The 19,782-nt window shown below is 41.5% G+C and overlaps 1 protein-coding gene across 3 annotated transcripts in view; it reads left to right on the top strand.

The window, feature by feature from the left end:
• MTX2 (metaxin 2) overlaps window positions 1-19,782 on the top strand; it is a 59,395-nt gene that overhangs the window by 19,203 nt on the left and 20,410 nt on the right. For 2 of the 3 annotated variants that reach the window (XM_090045391.1, XM_090045389.1), the window contains exons 2-3: window positions 1,856-1,903; window positions 2,900-2,946. The exons of the other annotated variant lie outside the window; for it this stretch is intronic. In XM_090045391.1, coding sequence (XP_089901517.1) covers window positions 1,856-1,903; window positions 2,900-2,946 — 95 coding nt within the window. The remainder of the gene's footprint in view (window positions 1-1,855; window positions 1,904-2,899; window positions 2,947-19,782) is intronic. 3 annotated transcript variants of the gene reach the window in all.

Genomic DNA, 19,782 nt, shown 5'->3' with positions numbered 1-19,782 from the left:
GGTCTTACAAGCCTCCAAGGATGGAGATTCTACATCCTCTATGGGTAACTTGTGTCAGTGCTTTACTACCCTCTTAGTGAGAAAAAATGTGGTCCTGTGGGCTAATATGGCTATGGTATGCCAGTGGCATGCAAGGGAGCATCATGTCTTTGCCTTCCCACCCTGACTAATCAGGTTCCTACGTACAGCTGGGGTGACCTGAGGTGGGAATTCAGAGGCGAGCTCTGTCAATATTTTGACAGTATTTCTTATGATAGTTAGATAGTTGAGGTATTGCCAGTTTTCAGAGGTTACTAACACCCTTCTAACTCTTTTATAGCAATGCAAGCAGTACTTGGTTTACTGCATATGGTAGTAGTGTACTTAATTTTCTCATTTCCATCAACTCTTGCCATGTAATTTAGATAGACTTACACTAATCTTATTAAATAAAACAAAGACAGTGTAGTGTACCTGATGCCACAAACTTAATAGCTAAAAGTAATCTATCACAAGAATTTTTACTCCAGGGCACAAACTTTAATGGATGGGTGTAAAAACAGTAAATGCTATAATAAAACAAAACATTTCTTCATGACACTTGGATGTGATTAGTTGCTTTCTCATGCCCATATTGGTATAGCTCCAGTAGCCTTTGTGTGTGCATGTTAAGGGTAGTGGTGACCTTTGTAAAACTGTGTATACCATATTACAAGCTTTACAGTCCTGTCCTACTTCCATAAAATCTTAAGTTAATACTTCAGGAGTAGGAGAAAAGAATGTTAATTATAGAATCATGCAGTGTTTTCCTTAGAGTTCTGAGTTCTGCAGCCAAAGTGACACAAAGAATGACCTTTTCGTAGTTGGTGGCAGGCTTCTACTTTGCTGTACGTGTAGTCATTTATAGACCTGATTGATTTAAAATCTTAGTTTGGGGAATAGAATGTTAATGTTCACAGCTAGCCAGCTTTGTGAACAAGTAAAACTTGAATTGGTAATAAAAAATCAATACCTGAAATGTGTTTAACAAAGAAATTGGTCATTCTGTTGTCATAGTGTTAAGAAGCAAAACCAGCTCTAGTACATTGGTACTGATATATAATTTGTTTCATCTCATACGTTTACATGGTGCATAATTGATTGATGAAGCACAGGTCCTCAGATGAAATGTTCTGTCCTGTGTTCCCCTTTTCCCTCCCTTGACACATTCTTTAAAAAAAAAAAAAAAAGTAAAGACTATTCTCCAGGACTCCAAAATATATGTACAAGGCACTTGCATTGGCATCCAGTTTTTGGGGTGTGTGCCTCCTAAAGGTCCTAAGCACTTACTGACTTGTTATATGACACTGAATCAAAATCCATCATTTAAAAGGCAAAGGTTTTTGACCCAAAACAAATTCTTTTAGCTGTGTTTTGAGGGTGCCTTCTGTGCCAGTACTTCTGTACATCTATTCTGTTCTTAAGAAAATATTTTTGTCTTTTAGCTTTTATATCACTGTTCTTCTGAATGGGCAGAATAACTAGCTGCTAGTGTGTTTGTGACGGGAGTATATACATGAACTCTCCTATGTTGGAGGAAGGGGGGATTACTGCTTCAGTTTTGTATTTTCAAGACCACTTTGACTTACCTTTTGTATGAGGGAAGTTTCAGCCTTCCATTTGGTGGGGGAGGGGAGAGAGGAGGGATTCAGGTATTTCCCTTTTCCCTATTTACTCCCTCTGAGTAGGACAGGGAAGAATGGGCTATTATTAAGGTAGATTAAATTGTACATCTACATTTCCAGTTTCTCTTTTAGGTAACATTCATGTTCAGTTCACATCTGCTGGCACATTGTTGGTTGGCTTGCTTAATTATGAATTCCTTTTCTTTCAACAGCTGCAGAACCTTGGCCTGAAAATGCTGCATTGTATCAGCAAATGAAGGGTGGGTATTTCTAGTTTTTGCAATTAACAATGACTTGATTTTTAAAAACACATTAAATATGCAGTAGCCTAATTAACTGCAAGGAAACTGTTAAGAGATTCCTTTGTGTTGTTTGTCTGGTCAGAGGTTTTAGCTGTGCTTCCATCTGCCAATATAAACCAGCTATTCATGGCCTATAAGGTCCTTGGTTTATTATTGACTCATTATATTGGCTGCTGTAGGCAGTGTAAAATGATGTGGTTGCAGGCACAGTTGGCAGATTTACTGCACCAATAGCTGAGGCAGCAGATTTTTGAAGTCTTGTGGTAAAGTGGGCTCTCAGTAAAAAGGAACTGTTAAAATGTATAGGCTAGGATGGTTCAGGCTCCCTTTAGCAGCTCTTCATATATCATCAGATCACATTATGGCCCCCATTTGGGGCTCAGCAGCCTGCTACAGTTGTCAGAAGACTGCAAAGTAATGAAGACTAATAGGTAGCAGCCCTAGTCTTCTAAGCATGGAATTTTTATTGCAGCGAACTTGTCATCTTTCTTTTGTGTGACAGACCTAGACACAGTGTGCAATATTAACTGCAAGCCGTTTTATAGGTTCCTGAATGCTTTTACTTTTTAGCTGGAGGAGTTGGGAAGATACTATTTTACTTTGATTGGGAAAGGAATAATTGGGATAAAATTCACGCATTTGTGTGCGTCTGAAGTGGGGGAATAATGGTTTTTAATTGCACAGCACCGATTAAAAAATATATAGTAGGAAATTCCAGAAGAATTCCTGGTATATTTTAAATTCATACCACAAGTTTTCTAGTCCAGCAGTATAATGTTAATGGGGTGTATGTTCCTTGGTAAAATATTTGACTTTTAAAATTTGTATATTAAAAAAAAAACAAAAAAAACAACCCTCAACACCCCCCCCCCCAAACCTCGAGTATTATTTAAGTATACGCAGCTAAACCAGCATTATTTCCTTTAATTATGTTCTTTCATTTTCTTTCTGCAGAGGAGCAAATTTTGCTTTCTGATAATGCATCTTGTCTTGCTGTTCAGGTAAAGCAATATTTTCTATACTAGAGATGTTTTGTGTGTTTTTGAAGAATTAATTCTCAATAAATTTAAGCTTTTTCTTTTATTGAGGAGAGTCTGTCTATCTAAATCCCTCTTTTAATGGCATCCCAGGATGCAGTGTAATTTTTCAAGTTGAAATTAGTGAAAGACCAAAAGGAATATAAAATGTTTTCAACCCTGTAATGCCTGTGCATGTGCTCATATTTTAAATCTGTTTATAATATGAACTTGACACGGTACTGGTAACTTATCTTTGACCTTCATTGTGGTTGTTTCCAGTTAATCTCATCATTTTGGAAGCTGTTTTTGCAGAGGAGCATTTTCCAAAGGCCCCTTCTTTTTTCTTGCTGGTTCCTTTATTCTCAAAGCTAATATCCCCAAGTCGCAAGGAATTGCTTTCATGTAATTGGCATCACATTAAAGTAATTTTTCTGACATGATCCGTCCAGTTCCACCATACAAACGGCTAAGATTCAGTTTGTATTAGAGGTAGTTCTTATAATTGAAATGCTTACTGCTGTAATTGGGTTTAATAGCATCCCTGTTCCTGTGGAGTTAGTGTGAACACCATTAACATGTTAGGTTTAGTGACTGCAGAGGTTGAGGGAATGTTTCCCCATTAGAAGAAGTTGGGTCTGGATTTAGGATCCAGATGCCTTGTTCCAGGGGGAACACCCTCAGATCGACCATGACCTTTCCATTTGATAATAGGCAAATTTATTGATACACAGTGATAACAGAAAAGAAACAATACAAGCAGTCAAGCAATTCTATATACAACCAATCCTAGGGCTGTTATCAGAGTGAGGAGGCATCTGGTCAGGATGCAGTTTTCACTCTGAGGCTTTCTTAGGTGTCAGATGTCAGCAGTCTGGGATGCCAAGGCCCACAGCGCCCCTCCAGTGTGGTGGATGAGATGAGCTGGTGGTGTGTCCTCTGTCTATGGTGGTTTTGGGGACCCCTCCTAAGGATAGGGACCCTGAACCCAGGCCCCTTCTTGGAACCCCTCTTGAGGAGACGGAGAATGGGGTGGGGAAGGAGGAATGGGACCCTTTGTTACTCTCAAGTCTGCTTTTGTATTCTTTTTCCTTCCTCATGACTTCTAATGACTCTGCATCTGTAGCTATCACTGATTGGTCTCTGTGTAGTTGCCATATGTCCATGTAGTTCATCACATGCGCACATCCTGATTTTTTTTCTTTCTGGGCCTTCTCCTAATTTGGTCTGTTCTCCCAAAACCGGGACCTGAGGGCCCCCTGCTCTGAGGCCTCGTTAGCTGGTGTCACCTTGTCTCGTGTTAATGGAACAGTATGGTACATTCTTCCAGTTTCTCAGTTTGTGTGTCTATCCATTGGCCTTGTTACGTTAGAAAGCCTGCTTCTAAAGGCTGAGAAACTCTGCATGTGAAACCCTGGTTTTTAGAAATCAGTTAACCCCTGCTGTGTATCCTGGGTCTGTCTGTCTGTTTCCAAAAAACAATCTTTTAAATACCATTTTTAAGCTATCAGAAAATAAGTCATGCCTTGTGATGATCTGCATATATATAAAGTTGCTCTTCTCCGAAGTAGCTTTGCTTCTACTTTCTGGAAAAGGGTTGCTTTATACCCTCACGTCTGTGTGCTTATCACGGGTGGTTCAGTCTTTTTGCACACCTAATTCATGTAGCCTTTTGGGGTGTTCTCTATTAACCTAGAAGGCAGTACCTTGTTTGGTTAGAAAGGGATGTATAGAGCTAGCAAAGATGTCAATCAGATGTTCAATATTATTTGGACACTAACAATCCCCTCTGACAAAGATTTATTTTTTTTTAAGGTGGCCATCTAGAAAATACCCATGTTATAACAGTTAGTCCTGTTGGTAGCAGAGAAGGACCTTGCTGCTTTGATAGATGGACAAGTCTTGTGTTTAGTTCAGAAAAACAGATGCCAGTGTTTTAGCCTTCTGTCTGGTGCAATGTCTTAAATCATTCCTTGAGGGAGAGAAGTAAGTACATTTGTTGAGCATTTCATCACTTGATCTCAGTGTTTATTTTAACTCCAGAAATGCTCTTTTTTCCCCCCTCGTTCTCATGAATTTTCTTCCCATTCATGAAGCTCACAGGTGTGGCTTCTGTTTTTTCTAAACAAAACAAAAATTTCCTTTTCTAATGTAGCATTTTGCTTTAGTATTTCCATTCTATTGTTATCCTACACATGTCACTTAGATGATAAATTAACCATAATATATTGAAGAAAAACAAACATTTTTAATACTTTTTGGCCTGACAACAGATAGTAGCCATGACTATAAATATGACTTTGGCAGATATCTGATTGAAATTTTATGGAACAATTTTCCTCTGTACAGGAAAATGATATCAGTGTAGAAGAATCTGTATGTTACACCCTTGTGATCTCAAAGCATAGGCTTCCATCAACATGCTGGATTATTTTCTAAGGTTTATTGAAATCTGTAACAAAAATTAGCTTAATAATCAGGAAGCTTTGAACATTGATTTACTGGACATGTTTTGCATTAGGCAACTTTCTGATTGCTAGTCAGAAAATTTTAAAAACAAAGCGGACTTTTCATAGCTACTGTGATTTACTTTGGTTCTGTGACTTTTTTTGAGAGAGAGACTAGCAGTGTAGATGTGTGACTAGGACAGGGGTCGGCAACCCTAGGCATGGGTGCCAGAGCATGGCAGTGCCCCAGGGCGGACGGAAGGGGCTGGGCTGTGCTGCCACAACAAGGATTGGGTCCCTTGTGGCTCCCCCGTTGTCTGCCCTGGCACTCCAAGATCTTGTAAGTCAAGGTTGTAGCTGTTTTTGGCACTCTGCCCAAAAATGTTGCTGACTGCTGGGCTAGGATGAGAGAAAACTAATACTTGAGATTTCTTTTCTTGGTATATCTGTAAAACTTTCTTTTTTTTCTTCCCCTTCCCACCCCCCAAAGCTTTATCAGTGACATTTGACTGGCTACTGGCATGCAGGCTACAGATCGTGGCTCCGGAGCAAGCTGCCCACATTCTTGGCGGCTCCGGAGCAGCCCCTGCGCTGCTCAGCTATGCATGCTGCCGGCGCAACTGAGGTCTCCATGGAGACTGGCACAAGCCATGTGGGCAGGGTGGCTGGGAAATGGAGTCGCTGGCAGCCCGGCGGTTCCCCTATTCCTGGTTTAGGTCAAAACCACAAACTTGTAATAATTTAATTTTGAACTATACCAAGTACTTCTAGAAATCTTCTTTTCATAACGGTTCCTTTTTGAGTCTGTCTTGGTTGGCTTCCAAAGAACACTCTGTGTGTGTGTGTGTGTGTGTGTGTGTGTGTGTGTGTGTGTGTGTGTGTGTGTGTGTGTGTGTGTGTGTGTGTGTGCATGCTTGCATATTAAAAAAGCATTAAGGGGTAATGCTTTGCTAAGCAATTAGGCAGAATAAAATTTGACTACAGTCTTTAGAAATAGTACCAGTATCCATTTAGCATGTCATTTTCTCTCTTGGCAGTAGAGCAGATAATACAGAAAGCAAAGTAAGTTCTTATTAATATATGCAGGAGTGACTGTTTCAGACATTTTCTTATCAGCGAATGGTAATAGCTAAAGTTTCAACACAGGGAGTTGGCTATGCAAATTCTTTAATATTAAACTAGTCATAGGTGGCTTATTCTCTGCATGTATGAGATGGGACTTTTTTTTTAAACAAAGTGATATAGTAATTTTATATGTACCTTTTTAACAGTTGGCTAAAAGTTCCTACCATGAAACTCCTGCTGATCCTACTTTTTTCCTGTTAACCTACTATTCTATACTATACTATTCTATTCTATACTATAAAGCAGAGTGAATTATGAATTATGGCATCCCTTTTGTATTCTGCTGTGTTTAGACCTGTCCATTTGCTGAAAATGCTATGCAACTGCATACATGAAATAAGCCACTAAATTATCTTTAATACACAGTATTTCACTACTTGTCCATTAACCTGTATTAGCATATTATACAGTTCTATTGGAAAAAAAGATCACTTGATCTCATGCCAGAAAAATCTTGATGCTAAATGTCATTTTACTTTTCACTGCAAAGAAATTCAAATAAAGGGAACATGATTATTTTCAGTAATGGTAATTTCAATAATGCTTATAGTACTGCAGGGTAGAGAATGTTGTATGTAATGAAGCCTCTGTTCTTTCTGTGACGTGAGCATCCTTAGTCCTGTTAATGTTAATGAAAATTCATGCACGCATCATACCTGAAGTAGTTCAGGGTTCTCCTCATTCTCCCCCTAGTTCTAATAGAATAGAACATCACTTTCAAAAATGAATAAGTTACGTTAATAATTAACACTATTCACAGCATATTAAACAGTGCCGTAACAACAAGCTCCTGGCTATTTTCCTTTCTGCTATACTTTACGGCAAAGAAGAACATTCCGTACTTTCCAGGTAAGTTCCTCTGGCAGGCTGTAGATTTGTTGCCTTTAAAAGCAGTGGTATTTCAGTTGGATTTCATTCTGTAGATTACCGAATGCGTGCAAGAACCATTTCTAATTCTCTTTTATTTCTATTTTGTGAATAAATAGAAAGATTTTCTCTCAGGATTGTGAGCACCTAGTAATATTGGTGTAAATTGTGTCCTCAGAATCCTTCACCAAGTGTGATACTTTTTCTTTAAGCTTTTACATTTCTTACCACCTCTACTCTGTTTCATTGAAGCGCATATCCTGATCTTGGAAGAAGAACCTTAAGGATGTAACAAAAGAAATGTTATGGTCTTATGTTACCTTTTTGTTACATCTTTGAGAGAGAGCAGCAAGATGGAAAGCACCAATGCGTAATCTTAATAAAATATGTGAATAAAATGAATTGAATACATCCTGTGTTTTACCCTAACCTTTTTCAAGACTAGGCTGTGTCTTCCAGTGTGTTGGTACAGCACCTGACACATTCCAACTAACATTTTTTTGGATATTGCTACAGTATAAATAAGTGAAAGATTGTGTTTTGAAGTTTCCACAGCTATTTTTTTTCAAACACCCTTCATGGCCCCAAGACATATTATTGTCTTTTTTGTGAATCTTGTACATAATTAATGATCTGACTGAATCATATAAAAGAAATTGGAGAATTAAAGTAACTGAGGGTTATTTTAGTTCATAGTACCTGAAATCTTAAGTATGTATGTAAGTATAACTGACATCTCTGTAATTCAGTGAGATCAATTGTGTTCTAAGCAGGGAACACATTTTAGAAATAGAGGACAGGTTTTAAGCTTTCCTTTTTAGTCTTTGATGAAAACAAAGACACAAGTAGTGTAAACTGATCTGTTTTCGTGGATCCATGGGCCTCAGATGCCAGAACGAAGGTTCTATGTAAAGGTTCTGGGGCTTTTTCCAGCTTGTAGGTATTGCCAAGAGGCAGGTTTGGAGTCTGCTGGTGGTGTGGATATGGTGTGTGACATGCCAGTATGTGATTTTTAAACCAAGCTTGGTTGTTTGGGTACTGTGCTAGACAGTGCTATAGGACAAATCTGGTCTGTGGGCTGGGGTTGAGCACCCCCAGACAACAGACCAGATCTGTCCTGTGGCACTGTGTGATCCAGCTTGTGTGGCTCCATGAGGGTCTGGAAATTTGATGAAGGGTAGTGGTGAAAATTGGTGCTTCCACCACCAGAATTTCCAAGCCACTGTGGGCCCTGCATGAGATCCTATCTGCATGCAAGGGGTTCAAGGGGAAGGGCCCAATTTGGCACATGGGGGAGCTGGGGCGGAAGGGTCCGGTCCAGTCCAGTGTGTGGGGGGCCTCTGGCTGGGGCTAGGGTGGAAGGGCCCCATTCAGCGTGCAAAGACGGGGTGCTAGGTTGGGCCACAGAGATCATATGCCATGCAGGACCAGTGCCTGATCCAGCACACACTGGATTGGGCCCTGGCCCTGTGTACCAGATCAGCCCTACAAAGTGGATCTGGCTTGCAGAACCACCCTCTACCAGGGATTTTGCCTGTGGAGCAAAAAGGTTGGGTACCACTCTGCTAGACAAGAGGGGGAGGAGTAATCTTATTAATGGGAGGAAGTCCTTATGACCAGGTTCAGTAGTCACTAATGTATTCTAGAAGTGTAAGTAACGTTGTCTTTATGTGACTGTGAACATCTGCATTGCTTTAAAAACTGTGTATTAAATAGGAAACCTAAATATGGGGCCATTTCTAATATGTTATATTTATAAAAGATTCTTATGAATGTAGTATAAGCAAAATATATTGTGGACATGTACCCAAATGGTTTAATGCTTTAAAAACTTCCAAGTTGCAGTGTGTGTTTACAGAGGTTCCTATCTTGTGGGATTCAGAATCTTTGAGTAGCTAATTGCATACTATTTACAGAAGCTACCTTTTGGGGCTTTGTAGTACTAGAAGATGTCTTTACAATCAGCTAGTAGGGGGGCAGTCAGGAAAGCCAAGGCGGAGATGGAACTGGGACTAGCTGCCTGGATCAGGGACAACAAGAAGTCCTTTTTTTAAATACATAGGGGTAAAAAGAAGGTACCAGGTAATGTGGTGCCTCTGCAGGACACACTAGGAAATCTGGTAGTCGCACCAGACAGCAAAGCTAATCTGTTTAACAATTTCTTTGCCTCCATTTTTCTGAGCAGGGACTGGGTCATCCCCCACACTGGGACCCCCGTAGGCCCCAGGGGAGGTGCACCCAGGCCTAGGGTCAGTGAGGACCTAGTCAGGGAACTTCTGGAGGGGACTGGACATATTTAAAGCAGCAGGTCCTGATGATCTCCACTCCAGAGTGCTGAGGGAATTAGTAGAGGTCGTTGTGGGACTCATGGTGCTCTGGTATTGTGCTGGAGGACTGCAAAAGGCCCAGTGTGGTTCCCATTTCCAAAAAAGGGAGGAAGAAGAACCCAGGAAACTATAGGCCAGTCCGTCTTACCTCAGTCCTGGGTAAGCTTTTTGAGAGAATTATCCTGGCGCATGTCCGCTGGGGGCCAGCAGGGCAGATTATGCTTAGGGGCAACCAACATGGGTTCATTAGAGGCAGGTCCTGTCAGACCAACCTGGTGGCCTTCTATGACCAGGTCACAAAATCCTTAGACGCAGGGGTAGCAGTGGACATAGTCTTTTTGGACTTTAGGAAGGCCTTTGACAACGTCTCTCATCCCATTCTCATTAAAAAATTAGGAGACTGTGGCGTCGATACCTACGTAGTCAGATGGGTCACTAGTTGCCTGGAGGGCTGCACCCAGGTAGTGGTGGTGCACGGGACTTTTTCGACCTGGAGGGATGTGGGCAGTGGGATTCCCCAGGACTTGGTCCTTGGGCCTGCACTGTTCAACATCTTCATCAGTGACTTGGACGAGGAGGTAAAAAGCACCATGTTCAAATTCACAGATGACACTAAGATGTGGGGAGAAGTGGGCACATTAGAAGGGAGGAATAGGCTGCAATTGAACCTGGACAGGTTGCAGGGGTGGGTGGATGAGAACAGGCTGAGTTTCAACACTGACACGTGCAAGGTGATGCACTTGGGGAGGAAGAACCAGCACCATACCTACAGGCTGGGAAACTCCCTTCTTGTCAGTGCAGAGGCAGAAAAGAGTCTTGGAGTCGTCATTGATGCCGAAATGAACACGGACCGACAGTGTGGGGACACGGTCAGGTGATCCTCCCCCTCTGTGTGACACTGGTCATGCCACAGCTGGAGTACTGTGTCCAGTTCTGGGCACCGCACTTCAGGAGGGATGTGGACAGCATGGAGAGGGTCCAGAGGAGGGCCACTCGCATGATCAGGGGGCAGCAGGGCAGGCCCTATGAGGAGAGGCTATGGGACCTGAACCTGTTCAGCCTCCAAAAGAGAAGGCTGAGGGGGGAATCTAGTGGCCTGTTACAAACTAGTTGGGGGGGACCAGCAGGCACTGGGGGAGTCCCTGTTCCCCCAAACTCTCCCAGGAGTGACCAGGAATAACGGTCACAAGCTGGCAGAGGGTAGATTTAGGCTAGACATCAGGAGGCGCTACTTCACTGTCAGGGCGGCTAGGATCTGGAACCAGCTTCCAAGTGAAGTGATGCTGGCTCCTACCCTGGGGGTCTTTAAGAGGAGGCTAGATGCACACCTTGGCAGGGTCACTTGACCCCAGTACTCTTTCCTGTCCATGCCAGGGGGTCGGACTTGATGATCTGCTCAGGTCCCTTCTGATCCTACCTACTATGAAACTATAAATAGTAAAAAAGATGCTTATGTAGCAGAATTTTAAGTTCTCTGGGCTAACTCGTTATTTGATTGCTTGTTGAGAGAAACCCCTATGACTAATAGTTTTTACAGACTTAGGATGTAACATATGAATTGTGTGATTTTTGTTTTTGAACTAAAGTAGGCTCAACTTTAACTTGTTGCTCTAAACAGAGCAAAGACTCAGTAGTGAAATGAAAATCTGACAATCCAGTTTTTAAATGGAATGAAAGCTAGAATTCTTCATGATTAGAAATACAGTATCAACATAATTGATCTAGCAGCATTACGTTGTAACTGCAAATATGCTTAGATCCCAAGCCATACAGCTACTGCTTGTGAGTGAAACATCTTTCATATAGTTCTAAGATGAAATTACCCCTGAACGAATAGCATCTTCATTTATCTTCAGAACCTCCTCTGTGCTACCAGTGAATCTACTCTTTCCACATTCTACAACAAGAATTACATTATACCATTATAGCAGTGTTCTGCTGCAGTGTAAAATAAATTGTTTTGGAAAATGAACCTGGCTTTGCTATAAATTACATTCACAGGTACAAAGGAATTTGTTATTTTGTTTAAAATAGTCACAAATATAATTAAGCTCTTAATTTATGTTAAACTACAAATGTGGCCATTACCATAACTGAATTAGGAATTTAATGTGTCACTCAAAGAATGATACTGAACAGTTTTCATTTGTAACCTTAGACGTACTATTTCAATTACAGGGTCTGCAGCTGTTTGATATAAAAACTGAATTATTTTGTAGATTTGTTCATGATTTTTAATTTTAGAACATGTCCCTTCAATAAGGTGGAGAATAATTCTTCTGTTGTCATCTCAGATTCTCCTTTGTGTCCTGAAGAAATAGAATAAGAATGAAAACACAAATCCCCTTTTCACTTTTTCTTCACAGTAGCACTGTGCAAATGCTTTCTGCTCAATGAAATATTACTTGCAATAGTTTATTAAAAACCAATTGTGCATCTCCCCTGAATGAAACTTGGAGTATCCCATCTAAGAATAACATTTTTCCTACAGATATACAACATGTGAACTGTCAGAGTTCTGGAACAATTAATTGCTCTTTCCCCTGATCTTAAATACTGAAATCTGGATGTGATTTAAGTCTAACTGAAATTCATTCTTAAAGGAGTGCATATGTAATTTCAGTGGGGTGGGGATTTGAGATGAAAATCTAACAGATGATGTACTAAATGGAACTCAGTTGAAAAATATTTTCGACTTGAAAAATATTTCTATTTGAAAAAAAGATTATTGTATAATTAACACTTAGGGTGACTTAACTGAAAAGATACTTTATGCCTTTTACTTTGCATTTTTACTTTCTGTCGCCATGTTAGGACATGGTGATATCATTCTTGCTCACTGTTCTGCAGGGAGCTTTTACAAACAGCAGCAGCAACAAAGGTGGGATGTAAGAACAGAGAGAGAGGAAAGGGACAATAGCTGAATCCAGCTAGGTTTGGTATTCTTGGGCCTGTTCCAAGGGAGCAGGGATATCATTGTTCGAAGGGAGCAGGGATAACATTGTTTTTTAAATAAATTTTAAATTATAACCAAAACTCAAAAGAGATCAGCTTGCTTTTTTTGTAATTAGGCACGCTGGGAGGGGGGGAAGGCTCTCTTAAGGCTGTCTTACTGTTGTAATGGAACCAAACTAGTCTTGCATCCCTTTCAAATTCTGTTAATTACTGTTTGAGTAGTTCACAGGACAGTTCTTTCCTGTACAGTTGAACTAATTTATAGGGAAAGTCTATGTTTAAAGGTCTCCAAGAGGGCTGAAACTTAATTTTCCTAATTATTAATATTAAAAGCTGCTTCTTGCTCCCTAGCTTGAAGTTGTATATCAAGACAGCAGACAAGAGTATCTTAGAAATGACTGACATGGATAACATGTTACTTTGGCAGGTTGTGCCACCTTCCCAAATTAAAATGAATGATATGCATAAGAGTATTAATTAGCTTAGTTACAAGTGTTGTGCCAAAGCTTGACATAAGCCCTTGTTGCGTAGCTACTGATAGTTCATTCCCTTGCAGTTAATATACATTTCACTTCATGCTTGCTTGCAAAATAAAGTGGGTAATGCAACTAACAGGAAGAAAAAAATGTGTGAAGTCAGTCATCTCCTGTAGCAAAGCATATTCCAGTAGAAGAATTCTTTATTAAACTTGTGGAAGGTAAATAACCTTATCCAAAGGGAGGACAGCCTAACTTCAGGTCAGAAATATTTTTAAGGATATCTTTTCACCCGATATCAGGCATGCTGAGCATAGGAGCTGCCCTGGTGGACTGGCATTCTGCTTCAGGTACTGGCCAGTGTTTGGGAAGAAAGCGGTTCCATTTTAAAAAAAAGAAAGAAAGAAAAATGGTGATATTTGTAGATGATACAAGAATTCTCAGTAATGTTATATCCAAAACATATAGATTAAAATTATTTATCCCTTTTTAAAAAGTCAGCCAAAGCGTTTTGGTGTGATGCCCTCTGACTGAAGTAAATTACACATACTGACCATTTTCTTTTACTTGCTGTAAGTGAGCTGGATGCTCTTGCACATGTGCATGTGTGTGGTTTTTCTTCTCTTATTTTAATATGCCCAAGAATAAATCTGTTGAAAACTAATCAGTTTCACTGTATCTTTCTAAGATATTAAATAGAAGCGTGGCATTTCAGAACTTTTTTTCTCTGGTATTGAACCCTGTTTGAGAGGTCAGTAGAGGAAATGTAGAAAGCTATGAATACCGTTTAATAAAAACCTTCCAGACCACACAACCGTTTCAGCTGAAGTTGAGTAGAAGACTTCTTGTAAACTGTAGATTGGTGAATCTGGGCTGTCTTCACCCAGAATAGACAGCCTCATTTAGATTAGCTCAAGGATAAAATTGGTAAGATTTGGCTACTATGTTAGTAGTATATCCGTAATAGTTGATAGGTGCCAACACTGTCTTTCCTGCTTAAGGTTCTGAAAATGAGGGACCTTCATTTTGTGGTCTGCAGTTTGAATTCATGCCTTCCTGGTAATTTTCTGTAGGGGAATAAGATACGTTCTTGGTAGATATTAATGTTTCCACTGCAAGTACTAGCATCTTTTCAACAAAAGATTTTTAGGTCCTCACTTGAAGAATTCTCTTTTAGTTGATCATCTTATCAATTAAGATATGTCTGCAAGGCATAGTGTACAGCTGTATCAAGACAGCTGGCCTAACTTAGACACCAGAATCAGTATACCATATTTACTCAAATATAAGCCTACCCTGAATGCAAGATGGCCCACCAATAAGTCAATTCTATATATGGAAAAATGTATAAATTTGTTATAATTTTCCAGGTACCGAATTTAATTTATTAGAAGCTTGTCTTGAATTTCTCCCCCACCCACTGCTGCATCAGGGAAAATTAAATCTGGGGAGTCAGGTGGCCCCTCTTCTTCTGCCCCGCAACTTCTTTCCCCTCTTCCCCCCCTTCCCCTTGTAGCTCCTTTCCCCCTACATACTGTCAGTCAGGCTCTGCTCTGTAAGAACCTAATTAGAAAACACCAATTTTTTTAAAACAAGCGTGCTTATGATAATATACAGAAATGCAAATTACTATGGGTACCCGTAGACTTAATTCATCCAGAAGTGATTCATTTTACCTCTTTTGAAAGTACTCCAAGTTTTAGCACAAGTACTGCATAAGCACACTTTTCCAAGCAGCACTTTTGTACCTGCTATCATATAATTACAAACTATTCATGATTCATTAGTTCAAAACTAAAAGACTTATGATTTACTGTGTGCCATCAGGCATCAACAGGTGTGACGCAGAATTTTAGGGAGCTGCACCCCCTGTCAGTAGCAGCAGCAAGGAAGGGGCATGGCTCTAGCCAGTGACGTCAAGCACAATGCCACCCTCACCCCATTGCTCTGCGTCTGGCTGCATGACACCCTCCTCAACCCCCCCCCTCCCACTCCGCATCCGGTGTGCCACAATTTTTTTTATTCTTGTAAGTATGCTGTAGGATGGAAAAGGTTGGGAAATGCTGGTCTATGCAAAACACTACTGTGCATTAAACTAAACGAATGCACAGTAAAGTGTTAGTATCTACACATGCACAGAACTTACTTTGCAGTAAATTAGGCTAACGTGTCATTTGCTAGTACTAACAAGTACAGGTACTAGATTAATGGCGCATTAGCTACTGTGTGGAAGTGCATATATAGATGCTAACTGGGAGCAAATTGCCCAGTCAGCTTAGCCAGCAAGGGGCCTCCGGGGGTAGAAAGAGTTGATTCTAGCTCAACAAGATACTGCCTGCCAGCCAAGTGAGGATTGGGACTGGCCCCTGTGCACCCTGCCAGCTCTGGCCATGGCACATGGAGGGAGCCTGGAGCTTCCTCTGGCTGCTGCAGGGGGGCAGAGCAGGGCAGGAGCAGTCCTGGCTTGGGCTGCTCCTGTTGGACAGGCTTGTTCCCAGCATGTAGACACGTGCCCCAGATCACTGTAACGAGCACTAATTAATTGCACTTGTAGACACGCCCACTGTAGAGTTGATTGAGTTGGGCACCAGCAGAGTCAATAGTATTTCAAGATATGGTGACCCCCATAACTCAGCACTGCTCAGTATATATATGTACTTCAGATACCCCACTCCCTCCAAGGAGCCATATTATAATTAGCCCACACTTGTGATTGGAACTTGGTGTTCTTATCATGCATCCAAAACTTTATATGCAGGTGAGATACTGGGCAACCTGGTTTGGCTCCACCTCGTGGGTGGCAGGGTCACACTAAGTATACGTGACAGGCTGAGAGAGGGGCTGATAGAGGTTCTGGGTGAACTGTCTGGCACCCCATATGGTAATGTTTACCAGACATTTAAGGCTGGTGAAAAAATGAATAATTGGAAATGGGAAATAAAGGCACAGCTCAGCTGTGGGAACAAGAAGTAAGTCTAAATGTATTCAGTGTAGTGGCTCACCATGACTTGTATGCACTGGAGGAGACTGCGCACAATGGGCACAACTGTATATCTTATTCAGATGAGCTGTACTAACCTATCCTTGTGGTAGTTTCCTGTCAGTTTGTTTGCCCAATGTGGGTCATGTGTTATAGCAGGGGTGGGCAAAATGTGGGCTGGATGCAGCCTGCCAGGCCATTCTATCCGGCCTGTGGCGCCCCTAAAAAATTTAGAAAATTAATATTTATCTGCCCCTGGCTGCCTGTCATGCGGACCTCAACGGCTTGCCAAAACTCAGTAAGAGGCCCTCTGCCTGAAATAATTGCCCGCCCCTGTGTTATAGTGATACTCTGTGTTGGCTGCATTTAGTCAACTTTTATAGTTATGTTATATTACTGAGCATGTGCTGCTTTTGGCATCAGTTTAATGACAGACAATGTGTTCAATGATGTTTCCTTGTATGCAAATATAAAAGGGGCTTTCTATTCCAAGCTGGTTGGGGAAAACCTTGTCTTATTTTCAAGTAAATATGGTAGCTACCTATAGGTATTATGTAGGTTTTTATAGTTTCAAGGAGAGTTTAGGTTCAGTTAGCACCCTGTATCAGAACTGGCTTAAAACCTGCAATGTGCTGTGATGACTCTAGTTTCTAGTCTCCGCTTTTTTGGGTGGAGGATGGGAAGGAGGGAAGGTAGCGATTAAAACAACTTCATGTAGAACAGGGATGTCAGTCACCACATCCCCTGAGCTGGATCTGAACCATGGGGCTCCTCATGGTCTGGGTCCAGCATGGGGCAATGGCGGCAGAGCTAGCAGCGGCTTCAGTGGAAGCAGCAGAGATGGCAGCAGTAAGACAAGTGATGGCAAGGCAAGTGGCCTCAGGCAACTGGATTTGTGTGAGTAGAGCCCTTACTTGCCCCTCCCTCTTCCTTTTCCCTCTACTCCCCCCATCCCCTTCCCCTTGCTGCCAGTGACCACATCTACCAGGGCTTATGGACCCTGAATTATGCAGCTCGCTGCTGCCATGCCCCCAACTTCTGGTAACCCACTGGTGCCAGGTGTTTGACACCCCTGCTGTAGAATCATCAGACTACTTTGGCCATGTTCATTTTGGATTTTTAGATCTATAAGATCTAAAATAAGACAAACGGTAGAGCAGGCCTGTCAAACTACTCTGGCCCCACAGGCCAGAAAAGGATCTCTGGGCTGGATCTGGCTATGCTGGAGCCAGTGAAGATGGCTGGTCCAGTGAAGCACTGCTTGCAGCACAGTCCCTGTGATGGTCCCCTGTGTCTTGGGCAGCACATGTTGGCCCTGCTCTGGGGATTGTGCTGCGATCACTCTCTGTGGCCCAGAGAGCTAACACAGGGCATGCACTACATGGAGTGCCCCCAGTCTGGCCATTCCACAGGGCTGTCCAACAGAATGCTGTATGCAGTGTCCCAAGTCAGCCCCCTGTGCTGTGGGCAGCCCCTGTGGCACTACATCCAGCCACAGGCAGCACAAGTCTCAGAATGGGGACAGGGGAGCCAGTGCTCTGGGCTTGCTTGGTGTGGGCACTGCAGGCAGGTCGTGCTCTGGACTGATCATCTGTGCTGTGAGCAGTGCTTGTAGTGCCAGATCCAGCCCATGTGCCAGGCCAGCTCTGCATATCACATGTGCGGTTGGTCTGAGACCTGTGGGCTGGATTTGGCCCATGGGCTTCATGTTTGACATGCCTGTGGTAGAGGTTTGATTGAGGCAAGGTTTTTTGTGGGTGATATCTTCATTGGATCAACTGCATGTTTGGGATAGACTTAGACAAGTTTTCAGGTACCACAGTACCTTTCCTCAGGTCTTTGATCTTTTACCCAGTGTACCAAATACCCACACAGAAACTGTTTCATGTATACATGGAACAGGAGGTACCTCGAGGAGAATGAAATGTTTTGAGTCACCAATATTCAATTTCCTGTCTTCTAACTGGCAGCATAAATCATCCCAATTTAGTATAATCTGCAAGTTACAAATGGTATTAACACTTTGACTACTAATATAGCTGTTTAAATGCAGTTAAGTCTAACAAAGATTCCTGTAGATGCCCCCTGCTCAGTATAGTTCATTTTGTTTTTGCACTTTCAAAAACATATTTTTATAAACATACGTTGCTTGTGATTCTATTACCTTCACATTATATAGAGGCAAATATAATCACAGTTTATGTGAAAAACATTAAGTATGCTTAAAATAATGTTAATTATCATTTTAGTTTTTGTTCTCAATTATGTTCATTTTCTAAGGCCCTTCGGTCCCATCAGTGCAAGAGAATATAAACATGGTAGTGATGTAAATTGCTTCTAATATTTATGATGGGCTAATGGCACCTAGGTATTTTGTGGGCACTGCCCTGACTTCAACCCTTTATGCTGCTCAGAGACATATCTTCTCAGTTGCTGTCAGAAGCCAGTGAGTTTAACTGTGAGCTCCCTGACTTCCGGATTTTGGGGTTTGTTTTAAGATATTGAGTGAACTTAGCTTAGTCTTAATGAAATCATTTCCTTTGTTTTTATGATTACGTGGGAAGCTGATATGTTTTGAGGTCTTTTTTTTTTCCAGGTAAGGTTTTTGCGAAGTCCCTTATACTAGCTGTCTTAAGTATAGAGGAGACTGTGATTTAGAGCATGCAGGGAGGTAGAATGTCAGATCTTCAGCACAGAACATTGATTTATCATGGGCTTTGTGTCCACACATGTAGGCTCCATACCTTTTGTTTAATGGCAGTTGAATAATTGGTTGGTGCATGTAATAGGCCAATTCTGTACTTGCTGTACTTAACAGGATCATGCCTCTCTGAGGAGATATGGTTGTAGTTGGTAAACTGTTTGCCTGATCTGAAACCTAAAACGTCCATCTCTTCCTGCCACTCTACAATGTACACTGAATGACTAGTAAGAGTTGGCACAGCCTACTGTGTGATGCAGCAAAGTATTCTAGTTTCTATAATTACTTAGGTTAAACTCAGTGCAAGGGTGGCCAGCCTGTGTCGTGTATGTCCAGCCTATGTCATGTGTGCCACAGATGGCAGAATGTTGTACGCAGCAGATCAGGAAGGGAGCAGGGAACAGAACGGTAGATTGGGCAGAGAGTAGAAAGCAGAACGGCAGGCCAGGGAGGGAAAGGTGATCGGAATGGCAGTCAGGGAGGCCATGGGGCTTACCTTGTGGCATGCCTGCCAAAAAGGTTGACTCCCTGCTGCTCTAATGGATTTTTAGCAAGGTAGCTTCAATATCTGATTCTTCTAAGGCATTTCTATAAGGACAGAGTTAGTCATTTGAATGCCTTGCTTGTGACTTAACAGTAAGATTTAGAGGAAACTTTTTTTCTTCAATGCTGTTTTTGTTAACTAATGTACGCTAAATGCACGTTGCTAGAACTGGTCTTTTAACAAGATTTTGTTCATGAAATTTCCCTACTTTTAAAAAACGATCTAGAGAACTTTTGCAGAGGGATCCACTTCCTAAAGTGTCTAGGAAGGTTTTAAGTTTTCAGCAGACATGGCCTTTTTGTTCCATGTTTTGTACAGCACTAAGTACAGTTGTGTCTTGAGCTTATGGCTATGGATTCTAAGTGCAGTGGCAATACATAGTTTCATAGTTTCTAGGGT

This window comes from Crocodylus siamensis, chromosome 4, assembly GCF_052110815.1.
Source record: "Crocodylus siamensis isolate JL-2025a chromosome 4, ASM5211081v1, whole genome shotgun sequence".
Classification (NCBI taxonomy): domain Eukaryota; kingdom Metazoa; phylum Chordata; order Crocodylia; family Crocodylidae; genus Crocodylus; species Crocodylus siamensis.
This window is presented reverse-complemented; position numbering and strand designations above follow the sequence as displayed.